The sequence below is a fragment of the Ictidomys tridecemlineatus genome, chromosome 6 (genome assembly GCF_052094955.1).
Source record: "Ictidomys tridecemlineatus isolate mIctTri1 chromosome 6, mIctTri1.hap1, whole genome shotgun sequence".
In the NCBI taxonomy this organism is placed as follows: Eukaryota; Metazoa; Chordata; class Mammalia; order Rodentia; family Sciuridae; genus Ictidomys; species Ictidomys tridecemlineatus.
In genome coordinates, this window is record NC_135482.1 from 56,285,001 (window position 1) to 56,310,574 (window position 25,574).

Below are 25,574 nucleotides of genomic sequence, written 5' to 3' on the forward strand. Positions count from 1 at the left end.
GGAGGAACACACTTTGAAGGAGTCAAATCATCTGCTGGCCCAGGGGACCCCTCCCACAGTAATAGAAACTCCTGGGCAGGTGAGCATTTTATTAGATTAAAAAAAAGGAAGTGTGCCACCCACCCCTTCCTCTGGCTCAGCTGGGTAACTCTCCCACCTCAAGAAAGAGCAAGAGTCTATATAATACTGATAATGGCAGAGGATTAGGGCAGAAAGCTGGAGGTAGAGTGGGGCTCCTTCTAAATCTAGTTACAAAAAAGAAACCTCAGCTACAAATTCTGGCAAGGAGACTATACCTCCTCCACCAAAAAACAGAATGGTAAGTAATAGTATGCCTTCCACTGGCCCAGGTGAGGCAGGCGGGGGACAGGGGTAGTAATTTCCAGTCTGTGGGCCTTGATTCCCAGGTGTTTTCAGCGTTCATCAAAACCAGGCATAGGGAAGGCCCTGGCAAATTGCTCCACCCTTTGCCTGAGGTTGGCCAGGTGCTGGCTTGTTTCTGGGTCCTTGAGCAGGAAGGATTTGAAATCCTGGAGCTTGGCTAGAGTGGTGAGGGGAAAAAAAAAAAAAGGTTAGCATTGTATAGAAGGCAGTGAGATCAGCTGGGGGAGGGAGTACAGTGAGGTAAAGAGGCTGGCTAGGGGGTTCTTTCTTTTGTCTGCTTACCAGTCTTGCTCTTCACCTTCAAACCGATGTTGACTCCTTCATCAATGAAGTCCACAACTCTCCGGAAGTCATCCTCACGGAACTGCCGAGAAGTCAAGGCTGGGGCCCCTGGAGAGGCAGGAAAGAGGATTAGTATAGCTAAGGTCACCTGTTGTGGGTGTCCTTCCCTCCCTGAGACCCAGATCTCACCAAGCCGCAGGCCCCCGGGGGTGATGGCACTTCGGTCTCCAGGACATGTGTTCTTGTTGGCAGTGATGGACACAAGCTCTAGCACCCGCTCAGCCCGAGCCCCATCCAGGCCTTTTGGCCGCAGATCTACCAGCACCAGGTGGTTGTCAGTGCCACCTGAGGGAGTTAATAATCAGGGAGTGGTGAGTCTGGTGCACCTGCTTGAGGCTATAAAAGCCCTCACCCAGGCCCCTGGCTCACCAGACACCAGTGAGTAGCCTCGCTCTAGCAGGGCATCAGCCATGGCCCGAGCATTCTTCAAAACCTGTAGGGAGTACTCCCGGAACATGGGGGTACAAGCCTGGGAATGAGACGGTAGCACCTGTGACTCCAGGCCCCTGGACCCAAGTCCTACTTCTTCTGCCTCTTCACATAGCATGGCTCCAGGACCCCAGCTTTGATACCTCCCGTCCTGGCAGTTCCCTTCCATCAGCTTCAACTTTAGTTATCAGAAGCATTTACGTCTTGGGACCAATGTCCCCCCCACCCCCATAGGGCAGGCTCCCCAACCTGTTTTAGGGCCACTGCTACTGCAGCAATGGCATGATTGTGTGGGCCGCCCTGCAAGGATGGGAACACAGCAAAGTTGATTCGGTCCTCAAATGTGTAAGGTATCTCCCTGCCAGTCTTGGGGTCCACAGACTGTACCCCTTTCCGATAGAAGATGAGTCCTGACCTGTGTAGAAGGTGAGTGGTTAGAATCTAAGCTAAAAATAAAAGATAAGGATTGAGGAGATCAGAGGAAGTTGGCTGGCTTGGGCTGTCGAGGCCTCTCTTTATACAGTGGATTCCAGTGGTGGAGGGAATCAGCCCCTCACTCCCACTCACAAATCCCCTGCCAAGGAATGGCCATCAAAAACAAGAAAAGGAGAACCATCACAGACTAAACGGAAGTCTTCCGGGGTATAGGTAGGAATGAATTCTCAGATCCAGCCTAGAGCAGGGTGTGATGGCAGGAAAAGGCAAGGCATGATCTCAGGGAACCTGACCTGGCCCCTCGAAGAGTCTTGTGAGTGGTGGTGGTGACAATGTCCGCATGCTTGAAAGGTGAGGGGATCACCTTGGCAGCCACCAGGCCACTGATGTGGGCCATGTCTGCCAACAGGTGTGCCTTGACTTCATCACACACCTGGACAGATACAGAGATAAGCCTCAGCCTGGGGAAGGCCCAAACAGGCATACCCAATGCTATCCCCCAATCTCTCCACCAAACCCTGAGACAGTGCCAGTACTCCAGCCCCCCACCAACCTCTCTCATGCGGGCATAGTCAATGAGGCGAGCATAGGCACTGGTACCAGCTATGATGAGCCGTGGTCGGAAAAGTCGAGCAGTCATTGCCAACTGGTCATAGTCAATGAGTCCGGTTTGGGGCTGGACAGACAGATAAACAGCTAAAGGCCTGAGATGGCAATAGTGCTTGTCCCTCCTTAACCCTGAGGGCTGCCCAGAGCTCTAGCCCCTCCCACTGCCCAGCAGAACCAGGGCCTGGGCAACTACCTCCTACACCCTAGAGCACTCACATTGAGTTTATAGGGCATAGACTCAAAGAAGATAGATGTGGCAGAGATCCGCTTGACGTCGGACATGTAGCCATGGGTGAGACTAGGAAGTGAGATGAAATAAGGAGGTCTCAGAGTGTAAAAACTCAACTTCCTCACTCCCTTCCTACCCATCTTCAATGTCTGTCCCGAGCTTGCTGCATCTCATTTCTCTGTCCACTCTGTGGTGGACACTGATGTGACTGCGATCTTATCTTCCTCATCCACTGTAACATGCAGGACAGGGAGAGGTATGTCTCATACATATGGAACACAGTGGGTATGCAATAACTCCTTTGCCACATTAGTACTGTCTACAGCCCAGCATCTGCCCCATCCATACTCACTGGCCCCCATCAGGCAGGTCCAACCCCATGAGTCGGTCATGCGGCTGCAGAAGGGCGGTGTAGGCAGCCAGATTGGCTGGGGACCCTGAGTAGGGCTGGACATTGACTCCCCACTGAGCAGGATCCAGGTCAAAGGCTTCCAAGGCCCGGCGCTGGCACAGCCGCTCAATTTGATCCACTACCTCTGCTCCCCCATAATATCTGCCATGAAGAGAGGTACATAAGGGCACAGAGAAAGGACTCTAGACCAGCAGCAAAGGACTGGGAAGGCCACTGCTCCATAAATACTGGAGGGTACAGGAAGGTTCCACCACTGGGAGCACCATCCCTGATGTTGCCCTCCAGCCCTCTGGTGCCTAGCCCTCACCTCTTGCCAGGATAACCCTCCGAGTACTTGTTGTTCAGACAGGACCCCAGGGCCTCCAGCGCAGCTCGGCTGCAGAAGTTCTGGGGTGATGGGGGGGCAATGTCAGAAGGTATTGAGTCCCTTCCCCTGGACCCCCATAGCCCCGCCCTGCCAGAGCCTGCAGGCTGCAGGGGGGAGAGTCAGGCTGTACAAAAAGCTGTTAATTCTGGGTTCTTTGCCAAGCATGGGGCAGGGCCAGAAGGAGCATTCTCAGAAACTCTGCTGCCATGATGTTGTTCCCAGTAAGGTCACCTGTCCACTCAAATTTGTGTTTCCAGGCTCCTCTTTCCTCTTGGGAGGCAGAGAGGGAATAGTTGAAGCTGTAGGGACTCTGGAAGGTGCTGGAAACTTCCTAATGCCCAAAAATCCATAAACTGGCCTTGCTTTTGCTTCAGAGGAGAATAAAGAGAGGGAAATAAAGCCCAGCAGAAAGGCCCTGAGTCTGACAAGGAAATTTGAATATTGGCAAGATAGCTTGTTATTACCTATACCCACCCCCTTACCCTGTCTCCCCAGCTCCCACCTCTGAGGCAATGAGCTCCAGGCCACGACACTGCCTGTCCTTCTCCTTCTGTAGTAGTTCCCACATCTCAGGGTCACTGTCTGACAGACTCTCCTGGCCTGTCCAACCTGTGGTTGCTTCTCCAGTCTGAGTCTGGGCCACCTTGCTGTGCTGAGCTCGAGTAGCCATCCTGACCAGTTGGTCACATCTCTGCCGAGGCTAGGGGCAGGAAAAGCTATGGTCAAATAAAAATTGTGGAGACAAATAGTCTCCCAAACACCCCCAGCCATGCTTATACAGCCCTCTGGCTCTGTACCAGGCAGCCAGTTGTCCAGCCAGACTGTTCCAGTTCTTTCCACCCCCATCTCCACTTTTAAAAGCCAGTTCTAGATCCAAGGTTGAGATCAATGTCCAGAGGGGTAATTCTGATTCGTTCCACTCACCTCACCTCAGACTCTCTCTCCACCTCAACCCATGAGCCACTCTGCAAAGCCACAGGGCAAAGCTTATTCTCCAGAAGCCCCTGTCTCCCAAATTCAGGAGCGAGCCAGAGATTCCAGAACCTCCCCACCCATAGGAACAAAGGGGCCTTTCTTCAGGGCCTCCACAAACTGATACCCCAGTCAGGAGAAGAGACCAAACTGACAGGGGTTAAGGCCACAGGCTCTAAAGGTGGTTTCCAGAGCAAAGGAGGTGGGAGGGCAGACCTGAAGCAGTCCCTGGGAAAGAGGTATTGGGGGGTGGAAGGATGTATGGGGAAGGGGTGGATCCGCAGGGAGGCCCAACCCATATCCTGTCCCCATGTCACCGTCGTACCCCTCCCCCTCCCCCCCCCCCCCCCCCCCCCGCTTTACACTTCCTTCCAGCCCACACTGCCACAGGACCCCAGCCTGATGAAAGCTGTGGGGCTTGGTTGCGTCATCTGCATGGTTCAAGAGCTGGCGGGAAAGGCTCGGGTTGCGGGTCGAAGACGAGAACCCACTCGTTAGCCAGCACAGTGTCTGTTTAGCAGCCGGCGCAGTCCTCTCCCCTAATTGCCACGTTAAATGGGCGGTCACGAGGCCCTGGGGCATCTGACCGCCAGAACGAAGAGAGAACCCAGTTCACCCCACGAGCGCCCAGGAGTTTCAGGGATTCCCTAGTTACACATCCGCTGAGGCCCAAGAACACGTGCAGTGTAAAAGCAAGGAGAATTCGAGAGTTTGTGAGTGGACAAAGGTAGGAAGTAGGGCTAATCACTGGTTATCCAGTCTCCGGAACCCCGTTCTTACCCGAGCCACCCGGAGGAAAGAAAAGGGCAGCATCGCAACTCCACGTCGCAGGAGGTACAGCCACCAACTCTGGTCGGAGAGTAGCAAAAGGTTGGAAAACACCGTTCCGAGAGCGCATGCGCGAGAACGACCCGAGAAGCCCGGCAAGGGAGGGAACACGCGTGCGCAATGGTGCCACCTTTGTGGCCTTTTGGGAATTGTAGTTTTCTTCCGCTTCATTCCACATCTGTAGCCCTAAAGAACCTTGATTAAAAGAATACTGGACTGCTACATATTCTAACTATCCTGAAGATATCCGGGATTTCTTTTTCCTGTCAATTGTTAAGACAAACGTTTATTGGATATCTACTGAATATTGAGTATTCTTAGGCTCTCTGGGAAATCCAGAGACTCCCATACAAGATAGGGTAGTGCTGTGGAAATCGCTGTGGTTTGAAAGGATGGGACACTTGAGTTCAAGTTTCAACTCCAGGTAGTAGCAAATTAGCTTGCTGTACCTCAGTTTCTTCATTTCTAAAGTCATAATAAAATATCATGCGGTGGGGATGAAATGAGACTTCGTATGTGAACATGAGCTTCCATGGATTGTCTTCCTCCTATTCCTCTGAGTCACAAAACTGCTTCCTCCTCCAAGGCTGTTTTCTCCTCCTCAGACAGCTTAAAGAAGAATGAGGTGTCCCCTCCTGTTGCAGTTATTCCATTTTGTAACCTGTCCACTTGATATCCTGAACTCAGTGAGTCTTATTTATTTATTTATTTATTTATTTAATGGTACTGAAGCTTGAACTCAGGAGGCTCTGCCACTGAACCACATCCCCAGCCCTTTTAAAATTTTATTCTGAGATGGGGGTCTCCCTAAATTGACTAGGCTGGTTTCAAACTTGCGATCCTCCTGCTTCAGTCACCTGAGTAGCTGGTATTACAGGTACAGGGTTGGCCACTGTGCTTGGCTAGAGAACTTCCTTTTAGTCTTACTGTATCTGGATAAAACCCCTGAGTAAGGTACTCATTGATATCTTTTTTTTTCTTTTTTTTTTTTTAGCTTTTGGCGGACACAACATCTTTGTATGTGGTGCTGAGGATCGAACCCAGGCAGCTCGAATGCCAGGCGAGAGCGCTACCGCTTGAGCCACATCCCCAGCCCCTGATACCTTTTTTTTTTCAATAATATTTTTTAGTTGTAGATAGACCAATAGCTTTATTTCTTTTATTTTTATGTGGTGCTGAGGATGGAACCCAGTGCTCACATGCTCACACGTGCTAGGCAAGTGCTCTACCACTGAGCTACAACCCCAGCCCTAATTGATATCTTCAACAAAAGTTTCCAAATGACTGGGGGGAAAGGGTGCTCTAAATGAATTTCAAAGACACATCCAAACCTCTTCTCAATGATTCTGATAAGCATTAGTTTTAAAAAACCATTGCATTACACAGCACCATTACACATAAATTAATTCAATACACATATTGACCTTCTACTTCATGCCAGCATGCCATTGCCCTGAGATACCAGAAGAGCTCACTGACTACTGGGACATCAAGAAATGAACAGATGACAAAATTCAACAGGTGCAATGTGACTTTTTTATTTATTATGTCTTTACAGTTGGGGAGATTGAGGCCTAGATGGGCTAACTTGCTGATTCCATTCATACATGTCTTTCATATCAGGCCTCAGAGTCCCTCCCTAGATCTAACTTCCTTCCCACTCTGGCTCTCAGCTTTTCCAGGTGTTCTCAGCAATAAGCCTTGTGTAAAGAGACTTCTTTGCTCTTCTTCCTCCAATCTCTAACCCAGAACCTCTCTCCATCTTCCTTCTTTCACTTGATCCCATTATTTATCCATTCATCCATCTGATATATACTTTCTGCTCACCAACTTTTCACTCTCAGGCATGTTGGGGAGTCATTGTCAGGCCAGAGCCAGTGGGCAATCCCTTGGTGAACACTGATCTCTGCCTGTGGGCATCTTGACCCCGCACTTCTCAGAAAGAAAGCAGGATGAAGAGGAGTTGTTCCTCTGTGCCTCAGCTTGTCTGCACCCCTTCTTACCCCAGTCACGGGGGTCCCAAGGGGAGGGGGGCTGCTGAGCTGAGAACTGCTAATGAAGCCGCAGCCAATTAGCGCCCGGGCCAGGGTTGGGGGCGGATAAAATTAGCAGCAGAGGCTGCAGGAGGGAGCTGAAGGCGCGGGTGGAGAGGGTGGGCAGCTGGCTGAAAGGGGCTGTGTTTGCTGGCGGCTAGCAGCAGCGACGAGGCCCCGCCCTCCAAACCCGCGCTCATCCCTTCCCCCATCTCGTCATCCCAACGCTCCCTCCCTTCTTCGTCCGTCTGCAAACTCAGCGCCCACGAAATTAGGAAGGAAAAGGAAGATCGATGACTCCAGATGCCGCAAACACTGTTCCCCCTCCCTTCCAAGCTACCTCCTCCTCCAAGCCCCGCGGAGCTTAGCAGGTTGTTAGCGCTCTGCCTATTCTGTCCCTGAATCTCCCTCTTTTTCAAGTCATCCCAAATAGTGCGTTGGTAGTTCCCACTCAGGTCTAACACTCATTCTATCTGCAACAGCTTCGTTTTGCCCTCTGCAGAGAGGGGAATCCCCACCCCAGGGAGAGTTCTTACTCCAAGGGTCTGATACATTTCTCTGTGATCCAGTCTTGGATGACCTCCAAGGTGCTAGCTCTGTCACCTTTGCCTCAGTTTCTCCATCAGCCACGATGGAGGAGGCCCTGGCCAAGTCTCTATCAGACAGAAATCCACATCTGTCTCCCTCTTCCCTACAAAGGTCTCACACAGACACGTATTGGATTTCACTTTATTTTGTTCCCTTTCCCGTCTGTTATGGCATAGAAAAAAAAATATCGCCGAGAGGAAGCAGCCAGAGAGGGCAGGTGGAACTGGACTGCACTGACAAGAGGGAAGCAAGCAGAGGGCAGGGGCCGGGCTGAGCGCCCCTGCTTAGGAGTTCTGCTTCTGCGAGGTTGGGAGGAAAAAGGGACAGGCAAACGGCAGGCAGAGAGGGATAAGGATAGGCCAGGGGGTAAATAGACCTTTAGTCTTTACCAGGGGCACAGGAGAACAAGCGCTTGGGGGCCAGAATGTCTGGGTGGGATAAGGGTGCCAGGCCAGGTGTTATTAAAGCTGTTATTAAAGCTACGCGCAAAGGGAGTGCCCAGCCCAGCGCCAGAAGCAAAAAGGGGATCCAGTGTGGACTAAGAGGACCCTGGTATACCACCTCCAAACCCCGCCCATTCTAGGGCTGCGCCCTTCTCTCTCCACATTAGGGTGTATCTGAGGGAGTTACAGCCTCATGGGCACTCCCCACAAGGACAAGGGAAACACTGGCTGATGAGGGCTGTCCCCTTCCGCCCCACTCCGCAGCAGGAGTGGAGCAGACCACGGGAGCGGAGGGATATCGGGAGGAGTCCCACTTACAGAGGATGGGATTTGGCGGGATGCTCAGGGCCGGGCCAGGGGCACTATCCAAAGTAAGGGTGTTCGCTTTGGAAGTTATAGTCTGGGCATACCTTCTGCACCAGTTTGTAGTCAAAGCTGAGGAAGGAGACGAAGATACAGATGACTTTGAAGGGCTTGGCACAGAGCCAGGCGGCCTGGCTCTGCGTGTGCTCAGTGAAGCACACCTGCGACGGGTCGTACAGGCACGGGCGGTGCTTCCGAGCGCGGTTTGTCTTCTCATATTCCACATGGCAATTGAAAGCGCGTGATTCTTTGGCCCCGGGCACTCCCAGAGCGCTGCCTAGTGAACCTGCCAGTGCGCCCCCAAGGGTGCCCCCAAGCCCCGGTCCCGCAGCTGCCGCCATCCCTAAAGGGGGCCCCAGCCCAGGAAGCACCCCCTCCAGGGCCAGCGTAGACTGTAGTGGGTGGGAGGCAGGCCCAGGCAGCCAGACGCCCCCGAACTCCACACGCTTAGAAGGTGGCACAATACTGACACTGAGGTTGCCCAGACTGGAGGAGTTGTGGCGGAAATACACACTGAAAGTACCATTCACATGGTCCACGATCTTGCCGGTCACCAGCAGCGAGAACTTGAGGGTATGCACTCTAAAGTAGAAGTCCCCCCAGCCGAAGATCTTTTTGGCTCGTGCGGCTTTGATGGACGGCTTCCTCTTAGTGCGCTGAGCCGGCAGCGCCCCGGCCACCCCTGCCTGGGTCAGCGCCCCCGTGTGGTTAGCTGGCCAGGCCCAGCTCCAGGCGCCGGCCAGCCCCAGGCCATCAGAAGACCTGGACGCCGGGAGCTGTTGGCCAGGGGCACCCCCTCCTGGAGTAGCTGGGCGCAGCTCCAGGTACTGCGGCCTTCCCGACTCTGGTATCTGGGCACTGACGACCTGTGTAGGAACAAAGAGGAGGGAAGAGAGAGATGCTAGAGTGGGCCCTGGCCACCTTGCCTGAGCCCTACCCTGGCAGCCCTTTTCTGCAGCCGCAAGGAGACCACATGCAGTTGTCCGCGGGTAGTTCAGGAGTGGATGTTGGAATAGATCTGCAGCCCTCAGTTTCCAGTATCTGTGAGATGACCTGAGAATCCCTGTGTTTCTCCACTGAGCTCTAAAATGAACCCAAATGCCAAAACCAGTGTGGGTGTTGGTGTGAGTAGGGAATGGGTCCAGGAGGGCTCCTAAAGTTCCTCACCTGGCCCATGGATGGTTCCAAGTAATGGGCCAGGGAAGAGTTGGAGTGGAGCATGTGAGGCCTTGACCACCTCAACATAACAGCATCAAGAAAGAGGTGGGAAGACCTCCCAGTTTCTGCGGAGACTAGAGCTCGATTCCTGGCCTCAGCCCTGACTGCTCAGCGGGGAAGGGCCGCTGAGAACCGGTTGAGCTATGGAGAAGAGTCCCCGTGCGGTGGGTTGAGGCTTGGGGCATAAATGGGCTCCCCTCTCAATTCGGGCTCCCCTCTCAATCCGCAGCGCTCCTGCTGTGGTGGAGGCCGCCTGACCGCCCTTCCCTGGGCTGGGAGAGGACTGGAGGAACTGCCCCCGCCCGCTCACCGTTTCTGTGTCTCAGGTGGCGGCCGATCTGGGAGACAGCGCGGGCGCGAGTACAAGATGGATCGAGAGGCGGGAGCGTCCGGGCCAGGCCCGGGCCATCAATTATCTGGGTGGTGGTGGTGGGGGGGTGGCCGAGAGTGAAGGAGAAGGGGAGAGAGCGAGAGGAAGAAATATGGAGATGCCGCTCCAGCAGGGAGAGCGGGAGGGAGAGGAACCGAGAGCGTGTCAGAGTGTGTCAGTCAGCCTGTGCTAGCCACCACTGTGCTGTTCGGTGTGGCCCTGACTTCGTTCAGGTCCTGGGGGTGGGGGAACAGTACTGTCTGTGTCGGTCTGGGGTGGCTGTGTTCCTGATAGCCTGAAATGGTGTGTGTCTTTCTACCCAGAGTTGCTCTGGTGTGTCAAACTGATACAGACTGTATATGTATCAGTCTGTGGGGGTTGGAGTGGCTGTGGTGATTCTGTGTGTCTGTATGTCTATGTATATCAGTCTGAGGAGGTTGTGTGTGTCTATGCCTGCTTGTAGTGGATGTACATCAGTTGTGGTGATTTGTGTATATGTGCTTGGATTGGCTGTGTGTCTGTGTGTTGATACCAGTGAGGCTATGTGTGTCAATTTGTAGTAGTAGTCTCTGTGGTGGTTGTGTTGTGTGTCTGGGTTTGTTATATGCCTATCTTTGGTGGTATGGAGGTTGTCACTTTTCCTGTGTGAATTCCTATCATCCTCTGTCCATGTCTAAAGCTCTTTCTAGAGGGGGTGTACCCATAGTGACAGGACAAGTATGGTCTTTCTTTCTTGTGTGTGTATGTGAATTGTATATAAGGGAGACATACTGGCCTGCAGGCTGAGAGTTTTGGGTACATAAGGAGGCCTGGTCAGTGTAGGTGCCCCCTCTGTTTGCACACACCCATGTGTACACAATAGTGTCCGCAGGGGACAGGAATGCAGAGCCAAGCTACAGGGCTAGAATCTCTACCGCCTGGTCCCCTTCCCTGCAGCACTGCGATCCCAGGTTATTAATGCTGCCACCACCCGATCGTCATACATATTTATCGCCCCCCTCCTCCTTCCTCCCATGCAACCCTCCTCCCAGCCCAGGTGAGGGGGGTGGAGGCAGCAAGAATGATTGACTCAGACAGACAAGCTTGAGCTGGCATCTAACACTGGAAGGGTGGGGTTGAGAAAGGCTGGGGGAAGAAGTCTTAGCATACAGGGGCAGGGAGAAGAGACTTCCCAGGGGAAAAGGACCAAAATCCAAGAGGTAGGCTTGAGCCCTGGAAAGGGCATTGGAGGAGGGAGTGGGCAAGCTTCTAGGGAGAAAGTCAAGATGTGCATTATTGAACTCTGACCCCTAATCTTAACCCTCTGAACCCAACTGCTGCTCTTTCCAGGAAAGTCTAGACACCAAGTCCCCTCCCCAATGCCCCATGCTGTGATTCCAAATGCACCCCAGTACACCCCAGCATGCTTTATGTCCTGCAGACCTGGCCAGGAGTGGTTCAGTCCAGTGACTCCTCAGAGACAGGGACTAGGGGAGGAAATGGGGTTGGACAGGATAAGGAAAGGTGCCAAGAGGTACCCCCACCTCTGATACCAGACAAATTGCTGTCTTTGCTTCTATGATCCTGGCAAATCCCTGGGCTTTGGACACTTGCACCCCCCACACATCAGGGGCTGGAGACAGCCCAGATACAAGGGAAGAGTTGAGGGGAGGCAGCCAAAGCGACCTTGGGTGGGGGTTAGACAGGGAGCGCTGGAGAGTCTGTGAGGAAACGAGCCGAGAAATGGGAACATGGAATAAAATAAAATAAAATCCTCCCTCTGGCTTCTTTGATCGCCAGCACTCTCTCCCTCTCTTGCTCTCCCTTTTCTACTATTTTTTCATCTCTCTCTCTCCCCACCCTTCTCTCACTCTTTCTGTTTCTTCCTCCACTTTGTCTCTGCCTCTAATTTCTATCTTCCAGGATTCTGTCCCCCCCCCCCCCGTTTCTGTCTTTAACTGAGGCAGTCTTCTGTCCTTCAGGCTATAGCAGTGGTGTGTGTGTGTGTGTGTGTGTGTGTGTGTGTGTGTGTGTGTAACTAGGTGGTAAAGGAGCTCCTCTTTGCTTAGACCCCTTCTCCCCTTCCTCAACTAGGGGCAGAAGCAGGGTGTTGTCTGAGGTGGGGTCCCCTCGCTGCAGAGCTGGTTTAATTAAGCTAATTGGGCGCGGTGACATTTGCAGAGGGGAGAGGCTAGCACCACTGCCAGCACATGGTGGGGGGGAGGTGGGGAGGTGTGTGGTAGCTGGGGGGGGGTGCTTCAGCAAGCTTCTCCAGGCCCGAGAGGGTAGGAGCCAAGCCAGAGGCGCATTGCCCCCAAGGCAATGAGCCCATGCACCTGAGGGGAGTTAAAGGCATCTCTGGCTACTGAACAAGCTCCACTGGGGGAAAGGGCTCTTTTGGGATGAGATTGCTGGGGCAGGGGATCAGTCTGTCAGCCCCCAGCCGCATTGCAGGGTGCACCTCCCCTGGGCCAGTCGTTTCTCTGCACGGGTCAAGGTTTTCAGGATTTGGCTGGAGGAGGGAACAGTGCCCTGTGAATGAGAAAAGAATGATCCAGGCCTGAAGTGGGGAGGGAGAAAGAGCATACTAAGCCCCTGCTCCTAGAAAGAGGCAAGGGCATCACAATCAGGATGGGGTGAAGTCTGGCTGGGAATCACAGATACAGAAGGGAGTTAGGACAAGAGGTGGGTAGACATGACAGGATGGGGTGAGCACTGAGACAGAGATGGAACAGGAATGACATTGGGGACTAGGAAGGCACAGCAACAGAATTCAGAGACAAGGATGCAACAAGGATAGACATGGGGACAGGGATGCGGAGGAGAACAGAAATAGTGGACAGGCACTGGACAGAGACACATCAGATGTGGATGCAGATGGGGTGTGGATCAGAGGAATGGAGAAAGGGTACAGAAAAGGATGGTAGCCAAAATGGGGTAGGAATAATAGATGAGGAATGGGCATTGGGGACAGACAGGAATGAGATGGGACTGGGAATGGGGAGATGGTAATGGGGACAGAGTAGGGGTAGAACAGAAATGGAGAAGGATGGTTGTTGAGCAGAAACAGGGGTAAGGGTAGATGCAGAGACCTAAGATGGGAATGGAGGAAGCCAGTGAGGACTGGAATGGGAAATAGAGGGCAAGGAAAGTGACTGGAGACATGGACAGAGATAGAAGCTGAGGGCAGGTATGAGAGAAGCCAAAGGAAGAGGCAGAAGGCCAGGCAGAATCAGGCTTTGGGAGAGGTCGGGGGTGGTGGGGGTGATGGGGTGGAGGCAAAGATACCTTATTCCAGACCCTACTACAGCTAGCTGGGGCGGAGGACTGCGGGTGGGGCGGGCTCTGCCCTTGGGCCGGCCGCCCCTTCCCCCTCAGCCCCGCCTGCCCGCCTGCTCACGGCCTGCCGTGCAAGGCTCACCGTTATCTGAATTTTGATTTTATTTTATTTTATTTTATTTCCCTGCTTCCTAGAGCCGGCGCGGTCCCCCCGGGAACGGCCGCCCCCCACCCCCCGCCCTGCGCCTCACTTTATTATTGCAATAAATGTGCCTATAAAGGCGCCGGCTCGGGGGCGCAGTGGGGGTGGGGGGGAGCCGCGGAGCGGGGATGTAATTTCCCGAAGCCGGAGCCGGAGGGGGAGTGGGCGGGGTGGAGGTGGAGGAGGGGCAGGCGGGGGAGAGGGGGAGACTTGCCAATTTCCTACGCTCAAGGCCGCACTCCCTGCTCCCCATCCCTGCTCCATAGCTCGCTCCTCAAGGAAGCCCTCCGACTTCCCTGCACCCAAGGGAGGATCCCTCCCCCCATGACAGGACCCCTCTCTGTTACCTTGTTCCCCTCCCGCATGCCTGCCTTGAGTTACAGGGGCTCTATGTGAAGTTCCCCATCTCCTGGCCAATTACTCCATCTCTAACCTCTGTGAGTGACCCCCCCTCACCTGCTGTTGGCTTTCAGGAATTATTTTACCCTTCCACAATTTTTGACCCCAGTGGCCCCTCTTTGCCTTGTTTCTGTCCTTCTTACCTTACCTCTTTGTCAGTCATCTCTTCCTGGATCTCTAGTTCCTCACTCATCCCAACCCATGATCCTCTAAATTCTCCTTCCAGCCGCACCCCTCCCATTCAGGATGTGGGGCTTCCACAGGAGGTTCTGCCCCAGGGAACTGTCACAGCAGCCCCCTCCCCTGTGTCCCTAGCACAGCTGCCACCCCTGATTACCCCCAAATCCCTGCCGGCAGCTCTGGGCTCAAGCCCAGGCTGTGCGTGCCTAAGTGGCCCAGCCAGAGATTAGCTGGGGGGGCTAGAGGAGGGTAAGGAGATGGGAGGTGGTGGCTGGACCAGGGGCTGTGGCCAGTCAGCTCTGAAAGACTGGCTTTGGGGCCTAATCCTTCCCTGAGGCAGGATAGAGCTGAAAGGTCCCACAGGTCCCCTCCCTTGCCCTCCCCCAGCTAATTAGTAATTAGTGATTAGTGATTAGTGACTATTGATCGCCTGCTGCTTCTCCCAGTAGGCAGCTGCTTTGGCAAAAGTGGGGGAATCAGAGATAGAGAGGGAAAGGAGTCGGACACTATATTAGAAAGATCCTGAAGCAGCCCTGGCAGTAAGGCAATGGAAGCCAGAAGTAGTAGAAGCCAGAAGTCCCAGACCCTGAGAGACCAGGATCCTAGAGCAGGAAGGAAGGAGACAGAGAACTCCCGAAGAAAGGACTAGTGAAGAAGAGGGCTGGTAGTGCTTGATGGTTAGGGGTTTCCAAAGAGCTACTGTGAAAACTGTCCCCAGGAGCCTCTCATCCAGTGTCAGCCTCACCTTTCCCCACTCCCAGTGCTGACACTGAGACATCCCTGAAGGCATACCCACACATAAATCACATTCACATATATGAACACATCTGCAGCTTACAACCCCATACCTATATTCAACTGCACTCAAAACAAACACACAGATGCACTCAAAAACCCCAGATACATATACAGATGACATATGTGCCCCAGCATGAAATGCACCAAAGTCCCTGGGGCCTCCACATGTGCACACACTCTATTCACCAATACACATAAGCACATAGGCAGGTATTTAGACATGTAGACACTTCTCTGCACACATTTGTCCATCACAATTATTCATATTCACACACTCACAGTGTGTACACACACACACACACACACACACACACACACCAAGCATAAAACAGATCCTCACATTCACACAAACTGGACTAAATGGCAGATATCTCTCTCCCTCTGACTTCAACACAGAGGCCCCACAGCTGCAGCTCTCACATAGATAGATCCCATCGCTCATATCCTCACTCTCACTCTCCCTCAAGTCTCCACCAGATGTTTCATTCCCCTTCAGGGGGTGAAGAAAATTAAACCAGATCTGTCCACTGGGGAGTTTATTTGTTGGGGAGAAGGAAGAGGAGAAGGGAGGAGGTAGAAATGAGAGGCAGGGCAGTGTCATCCCTACCACCTCTTGACCCTGTGCCTTCACACAAGGGTGGTGGTGGGCCAGACACCCTTCTGTAGACCTCTGATTTAGTGTTGGGCAGCAAATCCAAAAGAATCTTCCACCAGTGGAAGCGGTTTTCATGGAGGGGGTTCCTCAAGGTCACTAGGTGGGTCTGGGAGAATTAGAGAGCTCTATTGGTAGCTTCACTGGAGGAGCCCCTATTTTGCTGGAGTTGCTGAGGGCAACTGGGCTGGGCAGGTGGGAGTCCAAATGTTGGGGGAGAACCCTTTCCAGACTCCATATGGACTGGGCTTAGGTAGTGAGGGTTTAGAGAGCAACCTGCTTGCCCCTAAACCAGGTAGGTCACCCGTTGAGGTGCAGGAAATAGGGAAGCCATGACTAGGGAGGCTAATGAAGGAGAGGGCAAGGGCCTAGGCCCCCTTTGTGGGACACACACCTGGGCACAGATGGCTGCACTGTGAAGCAGGCACTTGCACTCATCCATGCAACGCCAACATCACTACCCTGACACTTCAGCATACACATACACCCTGGGCCTCAGGGCTAAACATCCAAGCCTGGCTTCTCTGGACACATGCAGGCATACAGCCCACACGTTGACCCACACATGCACACTGTGTACATGAGATGAAGCTTCAAAGTAGAGAGGGAGGCAGGATTCTGAGTCCCCTTAGCTTCTGGGTCCTTTTCCGGGAACCTTGGGGAAAGAGGCAGCAGAGAGGCGTGGGGGCAGGGAGGAGAGAGTCCCTGAGACAGAGCCCCCATCGCGGGTCAGAGAAGGGGGTGTGTCTGTGAGGCTATACAGGGGAGATGGTGTCTCCGCGGGAAATGCTATGGGAGATTGTAGCCAAGTTCAGCCGTGTCCGTGTGGGTCCGTGTATGAGCGTGTGCCCGGGCCGTGTATGCTCCCAACACAGCGCCTACCTGGCATTGTGACAAGTGTAGAGAAGAGAAATGGGAAGGCGGGGGTGGAGGGGTGGAAGGACCTACAGACAGTGAGAAAGGCGAGCGAGGTTGGCGCGGAAAGACGGCAAGGCTGACACCCGGCTGGCTTGTCTGTCTGTCTCGCACTCCCGCTCTGTCTGGCGCACTCGCGGGTCGCGCTTCGTCCCCTCCCCCGCCGCGCCTGAAGCCGGATCCGGGTAGGGCCTCCACCCGTACCCCCCGCCCCAACCCTCACCCAACTTGCGCTGGGAGAGTGCCAGTCCTGAAGCGAGCAGTCTGTCTGTCCGCTTCGCCCACGCCGCGCAAAGTTGGGACATTCGGAGCTGGGGGCGGGGCGGGCGCACAGATCCTCTAGTACTCTGGGACCTTCGCGTAGAGGACCCCCAGCGCTCGCGCCTCAGCCCCGCAGCCCTTACCTTCCTAAGAACCCAAGGGCCAAAGAGCAAGAGGAGCCATTCCGCGAGCAGTCGCATCTTCCCGGGCGGCGGAGCTGGGCGGTCAGGGCGGGTCCCAGGGAGAGCCGGACAGGGCGCGGGGCTCCGGGCTGCTGGGCGGCGGGGTGGCTGCCGAAGCGGCGGGAGCGGGCGGCGCGGCCCGCGGACTGAACGAGAGGAGCGGAGCGCGGCGCTGGGGGCGGGGCGCGGGCGGGGGAGAAAGTTGGGTCTGACTCGGGCGGGCGGGGGGGCGGGGCTCCGCGGCGCTCCAATCCCGGCCGCGCCCCGCGCGCCCCCTCCCGCCCAGCTGGGGGCACCGAAGGTGACTTTCACCCCGACACGCCCCAGACACGCCCCTGGTCCAGGTGCGAAGCGGAGAGGGTTGAGGGGCTCAGGGGCCGCGCCCTCGAGATGCCAAGGGTCTGTGCACCGACGAGGAATAGGAAAGGGCGTGGGGCTCGAGGTTTGGGACTGTTCGTGTAAAGGGGGCACCGCGGAGCAGGAATCTGGCGAGGTTCAGCGATGCTGCAGGACCAGGACCCCTTGATGTCCCGGGGCCCTTCCATGCCCTGGGCCAAGGTGGGTCCCAGGGCAGGAACCGGGCAGGGGCCAGGAGCAGGGCAGGGGCCAGGAGCAGGGCAGGGGCCAGGGTGAGGGCGGGTGGGGCCTCAGGCGGCTGCCGTGGCTCTGCGCTGACGGGGATGGATGGGCGCCCCGCGGCTCATTCGGCCCGGAGATGAGAATCATTGATCACGGACGGAAACCCCATCACGTCTGTCAATAGGGCTGACAAACGGCGCCCGCCGCCCCCCACCTCCGCCCTAAGGCACCTCTGCAGTCTTAGGACTCCTAGGCTCTACTGGCCCATTCACCTTTGTCCCTAGACCCCCACCCACTCTGACCTCTGCACCTTACAGCGCCCCACTGCATAGGCGCTGCATGGGAAGTCCAGCTCAATGCCTGCCCAGAGTCTTGATGTAGCCTATCCCTTCCCTTCCAGTGTTCCATCTTCCACCACCACCTCTTCTTGATCCTTGTCCCCTTCCCTGTCTGTTTCTGTCCTTGTCTCTGTCCCCAGCATCTGTCTCTGTTCTCATTCTCTCGGCTGTTTCTTCGTCAGTGCCCTCCTCCCTCTAGTCTCTGTCTTCCCTGCCCAGGGAATCTTCAGCTGTCAGCTGTTGCTATGCACTGAGGCTGAGGTTGTGATATGACCAACCCTAGACAGTGAGAGATGGGGACAAGCAAAGAAATAGAGAGACAGGTCCATGCCCTGAGACCTGAGCGCACACAACCTCCAGGCATGCCGCAGATGCGTTGGTATGGCCTACCACAAGGTAGAGGTGAACACAGACATGTGGAGCAAAATATATTCACACAGAAACTAGCACTCAGAGAGGGATGCACACCAACACACAGTGGATACATTTGATTCACACACACAGGAGCTCACAGTAACAGAGACAGACAAATGCAAGCTTGGACCAAGAGATGAGCACACCCAACCAGGTCCTCAGCACTTCTCCACCTTGCCTTGGCAGAGAGGCAAATATCCACAAAGATGGACGTACACACAGGTGTACACTGGCACTGGCAGTCCAAAGGACAAGCACAGGCATATGCAAAGAAACAGACAGACAGATATGGGATGTGACAGACATAAAAAAAAAAAAGAGGGAAAAGACAAGGATGGCGAGAGGATGAAGCAGAAGTAGTAACACTCAGGGAAACAGAAGCCAGGAAGCAGGGACTTGGGTACAGACAGAGCAGAGAAGTGAGGAAGGAAGGGACAGAGGTGTTGAGAGGCATAAGGTCAGATGGCCCCAACCAGAATTTTGGGTCCCAGTGCCAAGTTCTGGGGCTGCTTCAGCAGTGGGCACACCCACGCCTAGGTTATGACAGAAGCCCATCACCAAGGTCCTGAACTTTGGGAGGCACAATCCATCCCATTATCCTCCTTTTGCTAGCCTCAAGTCACCTGATTTCTCTGTGGTTACACACATATGTATATGCATACAGGTACATGACTGGGCTTGCACCCGTGCGTGCGCGCACACACACATACACACACACACACACTCACTACTCCTTGTCTCTGGGTCTTTGCCTGTGTCCCTATATCTTCCCATCTCTGAATCTATATCAGTCTGTATTAGCCTCTGTCCCTGGCTCTGTGCGTCTCTGTTCTGTCTTGTAGGCTCCTCCCACCTTGCTGGATGGGGAGTTTGGGAGGTTCACTCTTGATGGATCTTCTCTTAGCCAGTCCTGGCCAGCAAAGGGAGGATGATTACCAGAGGGGTGTACTTTCTAAGCTGCAGCTGGGAGCCCTTCTCCCTATGCCCAGGATTTTTAGGCGACAAGCAGAGAATCAGTGGCTCCCGCGGGGGCGCCAGATGCACGACTGGCAGAGGGAGGGGTGAGCGGGTGGGGCTGGTGAGCCGGCAGGCGCTGGGAGAGAGAGAGGGGAGCTGGCTAGCAGAGGATGATGGGGTGTATGGCAAAATAGCCCGGGGCGGGGAAGTGAGAGGCTGGCCTGGGTTCCCCACAGGTGCATAATTAAGTGTGTTGAGGAGAGGGCTGTGCTAGGTTCCAGGATAAACAGCGCCGCGGGAGTTCTAATGCCACCTGGTGGCCATATAGGGACACAAGTCTCTGAGTAATTAATAAGGACACCTCTTTTTCCCAAGAGGTTTGCTCCCTCCAGGAACCTAGGTGTCCAGGAAGGTGGGGGTGGGGAAGTGGATCTCAGAGTTGGCTTGGAGGATGAGATTGGAAATGGGAATTTCAGGACTGAGAAGGAAGGGATGGATTCTTGTTTCTGAAGGTGCTAAAACCCAGAAGCTTTTCCAAGGAAGGAGAAAGCCAGGGAGGCATATCCTGGAGAAGTTGAACCAGTAAGGGAATGAAAGGCAATATTCTCCCTTTGGAAGCTGGATAAGAGATCATCAGGCATTTGCAGCCACTCTTCTGAGGTCATACTTGCTGTTGTTGGGGAGTGGGTCTCTAATCCTCTCTCAGTCCTGGGGTGTGTGAAGCTGTGTGACCTTCTCCAAGAGGCTCCCCTCTTTGAGCAAGGACAACTTAAATTGTCTCTGTCAATTTCTAGAGTGTCTGAAATGGTTGGTGAGCTGGATCTGTTGAAGGATGATGGGTCTGGAAAACTGGTGTGTCCAGCTCTCCTTCAGTCCTTCCCACTTAAATCCAGGGTTCTACTCTTGGCATCTGATCAGTCTCTATTAAGTCAGAATCAAACTTCGAGAGCAAATGTGGGCAGAGAAAGCCACAGAGGACCATCTTGAAGGCCTAGAAAGCCTTCACAACCCAATGTATTCGTTCCTTCCAGTGGGATTTTTTACTGTGGTTGACAATATGGGGCAGGAGGGGTGGTGGTATCCAAAGGAAGTGGTAATGCAGAGTTAGTGTCCTAGAGCCAGAGGGCACACAAGATTCAGAGCAGTGAAGTCACTGGCTCAAAGTCACATATCCAGGAGAAAAAGGTCCTTCCTGCCAAGTCCAGTACCACCCCCTTTCCCTGCTATAGCAAGATGGAGAAGGAAGGGGCTCCAGGAGAAGGGAACTGAGAGCAGGACACTCAAGCCTGCCTTCAGTAAGATCTCGGCTCCCTCTGGTGGCTGAAGCCCAAAAGCGCAGCCCAGCCCATAATCACATTCGCAGGCAGACACAAGCAGCTTCTCTTTCTCTCTCTCTCTCTTTTTTTCTTTTTTTTCTTTTTTTTACAATTTTATTTATAACAATATCTGTGTTATTTAGTTGTAAAGGAATTCAGCAAAAATTATTAAAACGTTCATGTCCCCAAAACGGGGCTGCCCACTTGCCCTTCCTTGGTGTGCCCCATTTCCTCATCCCCAGGGGAAGGGAGGTTGGGGGTCTGTTACCAATGAAGGTTTCCAGCCCTGGGAGCCATTGTGAGGGCACTAGAGTGGAGGCCTTTCTGGGAGGTTATTGAGCATGGTCATCTCTGAGGTGCCCGTAAGAGTAGGGGCCAGGTCTTGGGGCATCCTTCCCCAAGAACTAAAAAACTCCATTCTTCCCTTCCTACCTCAGCCAGAGACAAATCTTCCAGACAGGGGCAGCAGAGAACTCTACCTCCCCAGAATTAGCCCCCAGGGACTTGGGGAAGGGAGAACTGGAGGGGGAAAGAGTAGGACCTTGACAAAGTGTCTTGTGGGGGGCTGCACCACAAGCTCTCCCAGGGGGGTACATTTTGGTGGGAAAGTAGGAGGTGGGCTCCCTCATACTTGAAGGAGCCCCCAGAGCCCTCCCTGCCCCCACAAGGTAGCATGGGGGGTACTGAGGAGCAGGCAGGAAGGAGGAGAATGGAAAGAGATAATACTGTGCTCGCTTGCTCACTCACATATAAAAAGTAATTCCTTCATTTTTACATTTATACATCCGGCAGGGCCGGGGAAGGGCTAGCTGGGGAGGGGGCTCAATGAAGGACTTCTCTGGCAGGGGCTCTCTGGGGGAAGTCCAATGGAGCAGGGTTCTATGCCAAGGGGTCCCCTATCTCGTCCTCAGGGCCACGGCCCAGGAGTTCTCTCTTCTCGTCCGTGCTGGCCAGGGAGTGACGGCTGCCGTGGCCCCCCATGTAGAGTGTAGCATACACAGGGTTGGTGAAGTTGGTGGGCTGTAAAGCAACAGAGGGTTCAGGTGGGGCTCAGGGGCTGGGCTCTGTGGCCCAGGTACCCCACACCCCACCTCTGACCCATCATCCAACCTGACACTCTAAATCACCCTACCCATAGCCTCTTAGCCCTACCCTGGAAGCCCTCCCAATCTCTCCTCCAGCCCACCTTGTCAGGGTCCAGGGCAAAGTCAGCATCCAGCAGGCCACCAACATCATCAGGTTCTCCTCCTTCGTACATCTTGTATGTAGGGTTCCCAATCTCCACGTTCATGGCTCCGTTCGTCATCCGCTGGTGCTGGAAGCCCTTAGCCCTGGGGAGAGGCATGAGTCTAAGGAGGCAGAGATTCTGGTGGGGGGGTGTATGGGGGGTCACACTGGGTATCAAAATAATGTCCAGAACTTTCTAGACTCCTGGTGGCTCACCCTCGGACTCGCCGCTTATACCAGAATACCACTCCAGCCACCAGAAGCAGCAGTAGCAGCAACAGCAGAGGGATCAGGATAGAGGCCATATCTGAAGGGAAGTCATGAGAGAATGAGTCAGGAGGCCCAGACTGCTGCAGGTCCCAGCAGCCTTGCCTGTCACACCCCCTGCCACTTACGTCCAGGCTGCTGTTGGCTGACGACCTGCTCCTCACACCGGGGTCCTGTCATGTGGGGCAGGCACCTGCAGGTAGGAGGGCAGAGCTGAACAGGCAAGACCTCCACAGCTGCTGCCGCCAGGGAAATTGCATGGTCCTCCCGCTCAGATTTGAGGAACAGAGGGATAATATATGTCTGGGTAAGACTCAAGCTCAACTCACTGGCACTCAGGCATCATCTTTCTATTCATGGTACAGGAACCGCCATTGCTGCAGTGGCCAACGCAGGTCAGACAGCTGGGGGCCACCCGGCCATCGGTGCAGCTGTGGGAAGGAGTCAGAGCTGGGGCTGGGGCTGGTCAAGGAGTGTGTGATGCTAAGGAAGCCCCAGGACAGGGTTGGGGGTGCAGGAACGTGGCAACAGTAGGATGGAGGGCATATGGCTGGAACAGGGCAGAACTGTGGAGGCAGGAGCCCACTCACTTGCAGGTGACATCCCCAGTCTGCTTGTTGACCACACAGGCTCCTTGGAGACAGCGGCTGCACTTGTTCACCTCACACCTTGGGCCCTCAAAGTAGACAGTGCAGCGACATTGCCGGGAGCCATCTGCCGCCATCTGACATGTACCAAAGTTCTCGCAGTAGCCAGAGCACTCCCCTATAGTTGGGAGTGGAGAGGAAGTACCTTATGCCCCACCCTCATGGGGCCCTCCAAAGGGGTGGCTAGGCACCTGAAAAGACTCCCTGGTCCCATGGATGACTCCAACTTCCTCCTGGGTCTCCTACTATTCCCGTATCACAAGCTCCAGGGCGTGCTAGAAGGGCTCTGCTCTTGCTTGCATAGTCCTGATGTCCAGGGGGCTTTCTGCCTCAGGGAGGTGTGCCAACACTTTTGTGAGTAGCACAAGCAGCCTGGGCCTGGCTCAGCTGTATCTGGCCTCCCTCCCCCAAACTTGCCTCCATGGGTCCTGGTTCCCCCCTTCCTCCCCTGGGGCCCAGAGATGGCTCACTCACGGTACTGGCAGCGGTCACCCAGGAAGCCAGGTAGGCATCGGCACTGGGGCTGGTTGCCCTGGTTGACAGTGCAGGTGCTGTTGTTGGCACAGTAGCCCGCACACACCTGCTGGGTGCACTTGGGGCCTGTGAAGCCCGTGGGGCACCGGCACGTGGGCATGCCTGGTGGGAGAGGATATATGAGTGGAATTATGGCTTTAGGAACCACTTGGTCCTATAACAGAGGTATAGGGCTTGGAGGACCTGGGTGGGAGGCAGAGACCAGAGGGACTGGATGCCGGAGCTGTAGAGAGGTGGCAGGAGATGAGACTGAGGCCAGGAGAGGGAGGCAGGGGTTGGGCATTTGCCTGAGGGGTGGGAGCCAGGGATAAACAAGGAGCAGATCTGGGGGTGGGCATACCAGATGGGGAGGCAGCACAGGTGCCCCCGTTGCGACAGTGCTCCCAGCATTGGTCCAGCTCACACTTGTCACCTGTGTAGCGGGGCTGGCAGCGGCACTTGGGCTGCCTCCGTGCATTGAGGAAACAGCTACCCCCATTGAAGCACTGTAGGTTGCAGGTTCCAGGTCGGGGAGCTGCAGGAGGGACTCATCAGAGGGAGAAGCCAGGGCAAGGGGAGAGGAGTGGGCAACAAAGGTGAGGGGAGGTCAAGGACCTAAGGGAGGAGGGTCCTGAGGCGCAGGTGGGGCACTGGGGAGAAGTGTGAACGTACCATCTGGAGGGGGTGTTGGAGAGGGTACAGGCACACAGGTGCCGTTATCCAGCCGCTTCCCATTGGGACAGGTGCAGACAGGCCCACTGGGACTCAGTAGGCAGAGCCACTCACATTTCTTGCGGTCACAGGGGTTGGTCACTACAGGTGTGGGAGGCAGATGCTGAGCAGGACCCTTTCCCAAGCCCTGTGGACCCAGAATGCTCCCTTCTTCTCAGACCTGAGTCCATGGCTTGGAGACCTGGTGCTCCTGGACCTTCCCTTCCAGACCCCTTCCCTTACCTTCAGGCTGCTTGTGCTGATGGTACAGGACCACATCAGAGGCATGGCTCAGGCCACCTGTCAGGTTGATCAACGGGCTGTGTCCAAACTTATGGATCTTGAAGACACGATTATTGATGTAGGTGACGCCATAGATGTAATCCTCAAAGACATCAATACTGAAGGGGTGACTTAGGCCTGGGGAGAAGTTGAAATCAAGTGAAATCAGAGGAATCTTGGGTTGCAGTCACATCCTTCAGGACACCAGTCCCCATGGCTCCCAGGCACCTCAAACTCCAAACATCCAGATCAAAATATCAACATTCCCCCCACCTGTCCCTTCTTCTTTTGGCGGGGCAGCATTCAACCACAGAGCCATATCCCCAGCCATTTTTTGTATTTTATTTAGAGATGGGTCTCACTGAGTTTCTTAGTGCCTCACTAAATTGCTGAGGCTGGCTTTGAATTCCCGATCCTCCTGCCTCAGCCTCCCAAGCTGCTAGGATTACAGGGGTGTGCCACTGTGCCCAGCATTTCCCATGTGTCCCCTCTGTGGCCACTACTGATAGAAGGCTTTTGTGGTTACGGTTGACTTCTACTACTTCTCCCCACATCTTAACTTCCAACTGCCACTTCTACTGCCTCTACACAACTTGATAGTTAGTGGTAGAGTAAATGAATTGTAAATGAATTGACAGGTGGGCCAGAGTCAGGTGGGCACAGCCTACAGGATTGCTGGGGGCCAGGCTGATGAAGGATGGTAGCACTGGAGTGAGGTTTTTGGGTTCAGTTGGGAGGTTGGGGGCCTGAGGATAGGGTTGGGGACCAAGGCTGCTGCTGGGCTCTGACCTCGCTTGCTGTCAGCGGCCACGATGGGGTCTGTGCCACTGAGCCGGATGCTGCCGATGACTGAAAGCTTGGCATCTGCCCAGTATAGTCGTTCATTGTGATAATCTACAGCCAGGCCTGGGGGAAGGCAGGGAGTGCTGTGAGGGCTCAGCCTCTGCCTCATCAGAGGTGAAGACATACTTGACTCAGTGTCCAGGACAGTGCACCCTTCTCACATGACCACTCCCAACCACTTATCAAGGAAAAGCGTCCACAAGCCCTATGCCTGGTTCCAGCCCCAGCCCTGCCCCTCACTAGCTTTTTTGTGACTTTGCAGCACTAGCTTTGGACAGCCTGCCTTTCCCACAGCCCCACCCCTGCCCAATGGACCTGTGGGCCACTGAATGTTGTCCTGCACCAGTGTCTCCCGAAGGGTCCCATCCATCGCTGCCGTCTCAATCTTGGGGTGGTTCCCCCAGTCTGACCAGTACATGGTGCTGGGGAGGGAGAAGGGGTGAGAATGGGTCTGACCTGAGAGTCAGGGGAGGCAAAATGAGGAGAGACAAAGGGTGCCTGGTCTGACACAGGGACTGCTAGGTTTCAGGAGGAGGGTGCACTGTCTTCCTCCCACAGAGAACGGGAGACAGCTTCTGACTAGGTGAACACCTTCTACCCTAAAACCACAG

General features: G+C 54.6%; 3 protein-coding genes across 5 annotated transcripts in view; all 3 read right to left on the reverse strand.

The window, feature by feature from the left end:
* Window positions 1–74: 74 nt before the first annotated feature.
* Window positions 75–5,111, reverse strand: Shmt2 (serine hydroxymethyltransferase 2). Of its 2 annotated transcripts, none has more exons than XM_078053281.1 (11): window positions 4,960–5,111; window positions 3,710–3,907; window positions 2,781–2,981; window positions 2,416–2,497; window positions 2,144–2,266; window positions 1,879–2,023; window positions 1,405–1,565; window positions 1,096–1,195; window positions 856–1,011; window positions 667–774; window positions 75–541 (listed from the first exon to the last, which is right to left on the reverse strand). In XM_078053281.1, the coding sequence occupies exons 3-11, from the start codon at window positions 2,807–2,809 to the stop codon at window positions 414–416; spliced, it is 1,032 nt and encodes a 343-aa protein (XP_077909407.1). In that variant the 5' UTR covers window positions 2,810–2,981; window positions 3,710–3,907; window positions 4,960–5,111; the 3' UTR covers window positions 75–413. The 2 variants fall into 2 exon arrangements, with proteins under 2 accessions (XP_077909407.1, XP_077909406.1); XM_078053280.1 differs by lacking the exon at window positions 4,960–5,111 and adding an exon at window positions 3,148–3,227.
* A 2,644-nt stretch (window positions 5,112–7,755) lies between these two features.
* On the reverse strand, window positions 7,756–17,067 carry Nxph4 (neurexophilin 4). Of its 2 annotated transcripts, none has more exons than XM_005335663.4 (2): window positions 16,831–17,067; window positions 7,756–9,300 (listed from the first exon to the last, which is right to left on the reverse strand). In XM_005335663.4, the coding sequence occupies exons 1-2, from the start codon at window positions 16,885–16,887 to the stop codon at window positions 8,434–8,436; spliced, it is 924 nt and encodes a 307-aa protein (XP_005335720.1). In that variant the 5' UTR covers window positions 16,888–17,067; the 3' UTR covers window positions 7,756–8,433. The 2 variants fall into 2 exon arrangements, with proteins under 2 accessions (XP_005335720.1, XP_021589193.1); XM_021733518.3 differs by lacking the exon at window positions 16,831–17,067 and adding an exon at window positions 14,030–14,423.
* A 4,149-nt stretch (window positions 17,068–21,216) lies between these two features.
* Lrp1 (LDL receptor related protein 1) overlaps window positions 21,217–25,574 on the reverse strand; it is a 79,655-nt gene continuing 75,297 nt past the window's right edge. The window contains exons 78-89 of the mRNA XM_005335662.4: window positions 25,279–25,385; window positions 24,910–25,026; window positions 24,082–24,258; window positions 23,800–23,940; window positions 23,489–23,662; window positions 23,089–23,250; window positions 22,558–22,732; window positions 22,297–22,398; window positions 22,096–22,160; window positions 21,917–22,007; window positions 21,660–21,804; window positions 21,217–21,493 (exon numbers count right to left, since the gene is read on the reverse strand). Of these exons, the coding sequence (XP_005335719.1) occupies window positions 21,353–21,493; window positions 21,660–21,804; window positions 21,917–22,007; window positions 22,096–22,160; window positions 22,297–22,398; window positions 22,558–22,732; window positions 23,089–23,250; window positions 23,489–23,662; window positions 23,800–23,940; window positions 24,082–24,258; window positions 24,910–25,026; window positions 25,279–25,385 (1,597 nt within the window). The 3' untranslated portion in view covers window positions 21,217–21,352. The remainder of the gene's footprint in view (window positions 21,494–21,659; window positions 21,805–21,916; window positions 22,008–22,095; window positions 22,161–22,296; window positions 22,399–22,557; window positions 22,733–23,088; window positions 23,251–23,488; window positions 23,663–23,799; window positions 23,941–24,081; window positions 24,259–24,909; window positions 25,027–25,278; window positions 25,386–25,574) is intronic.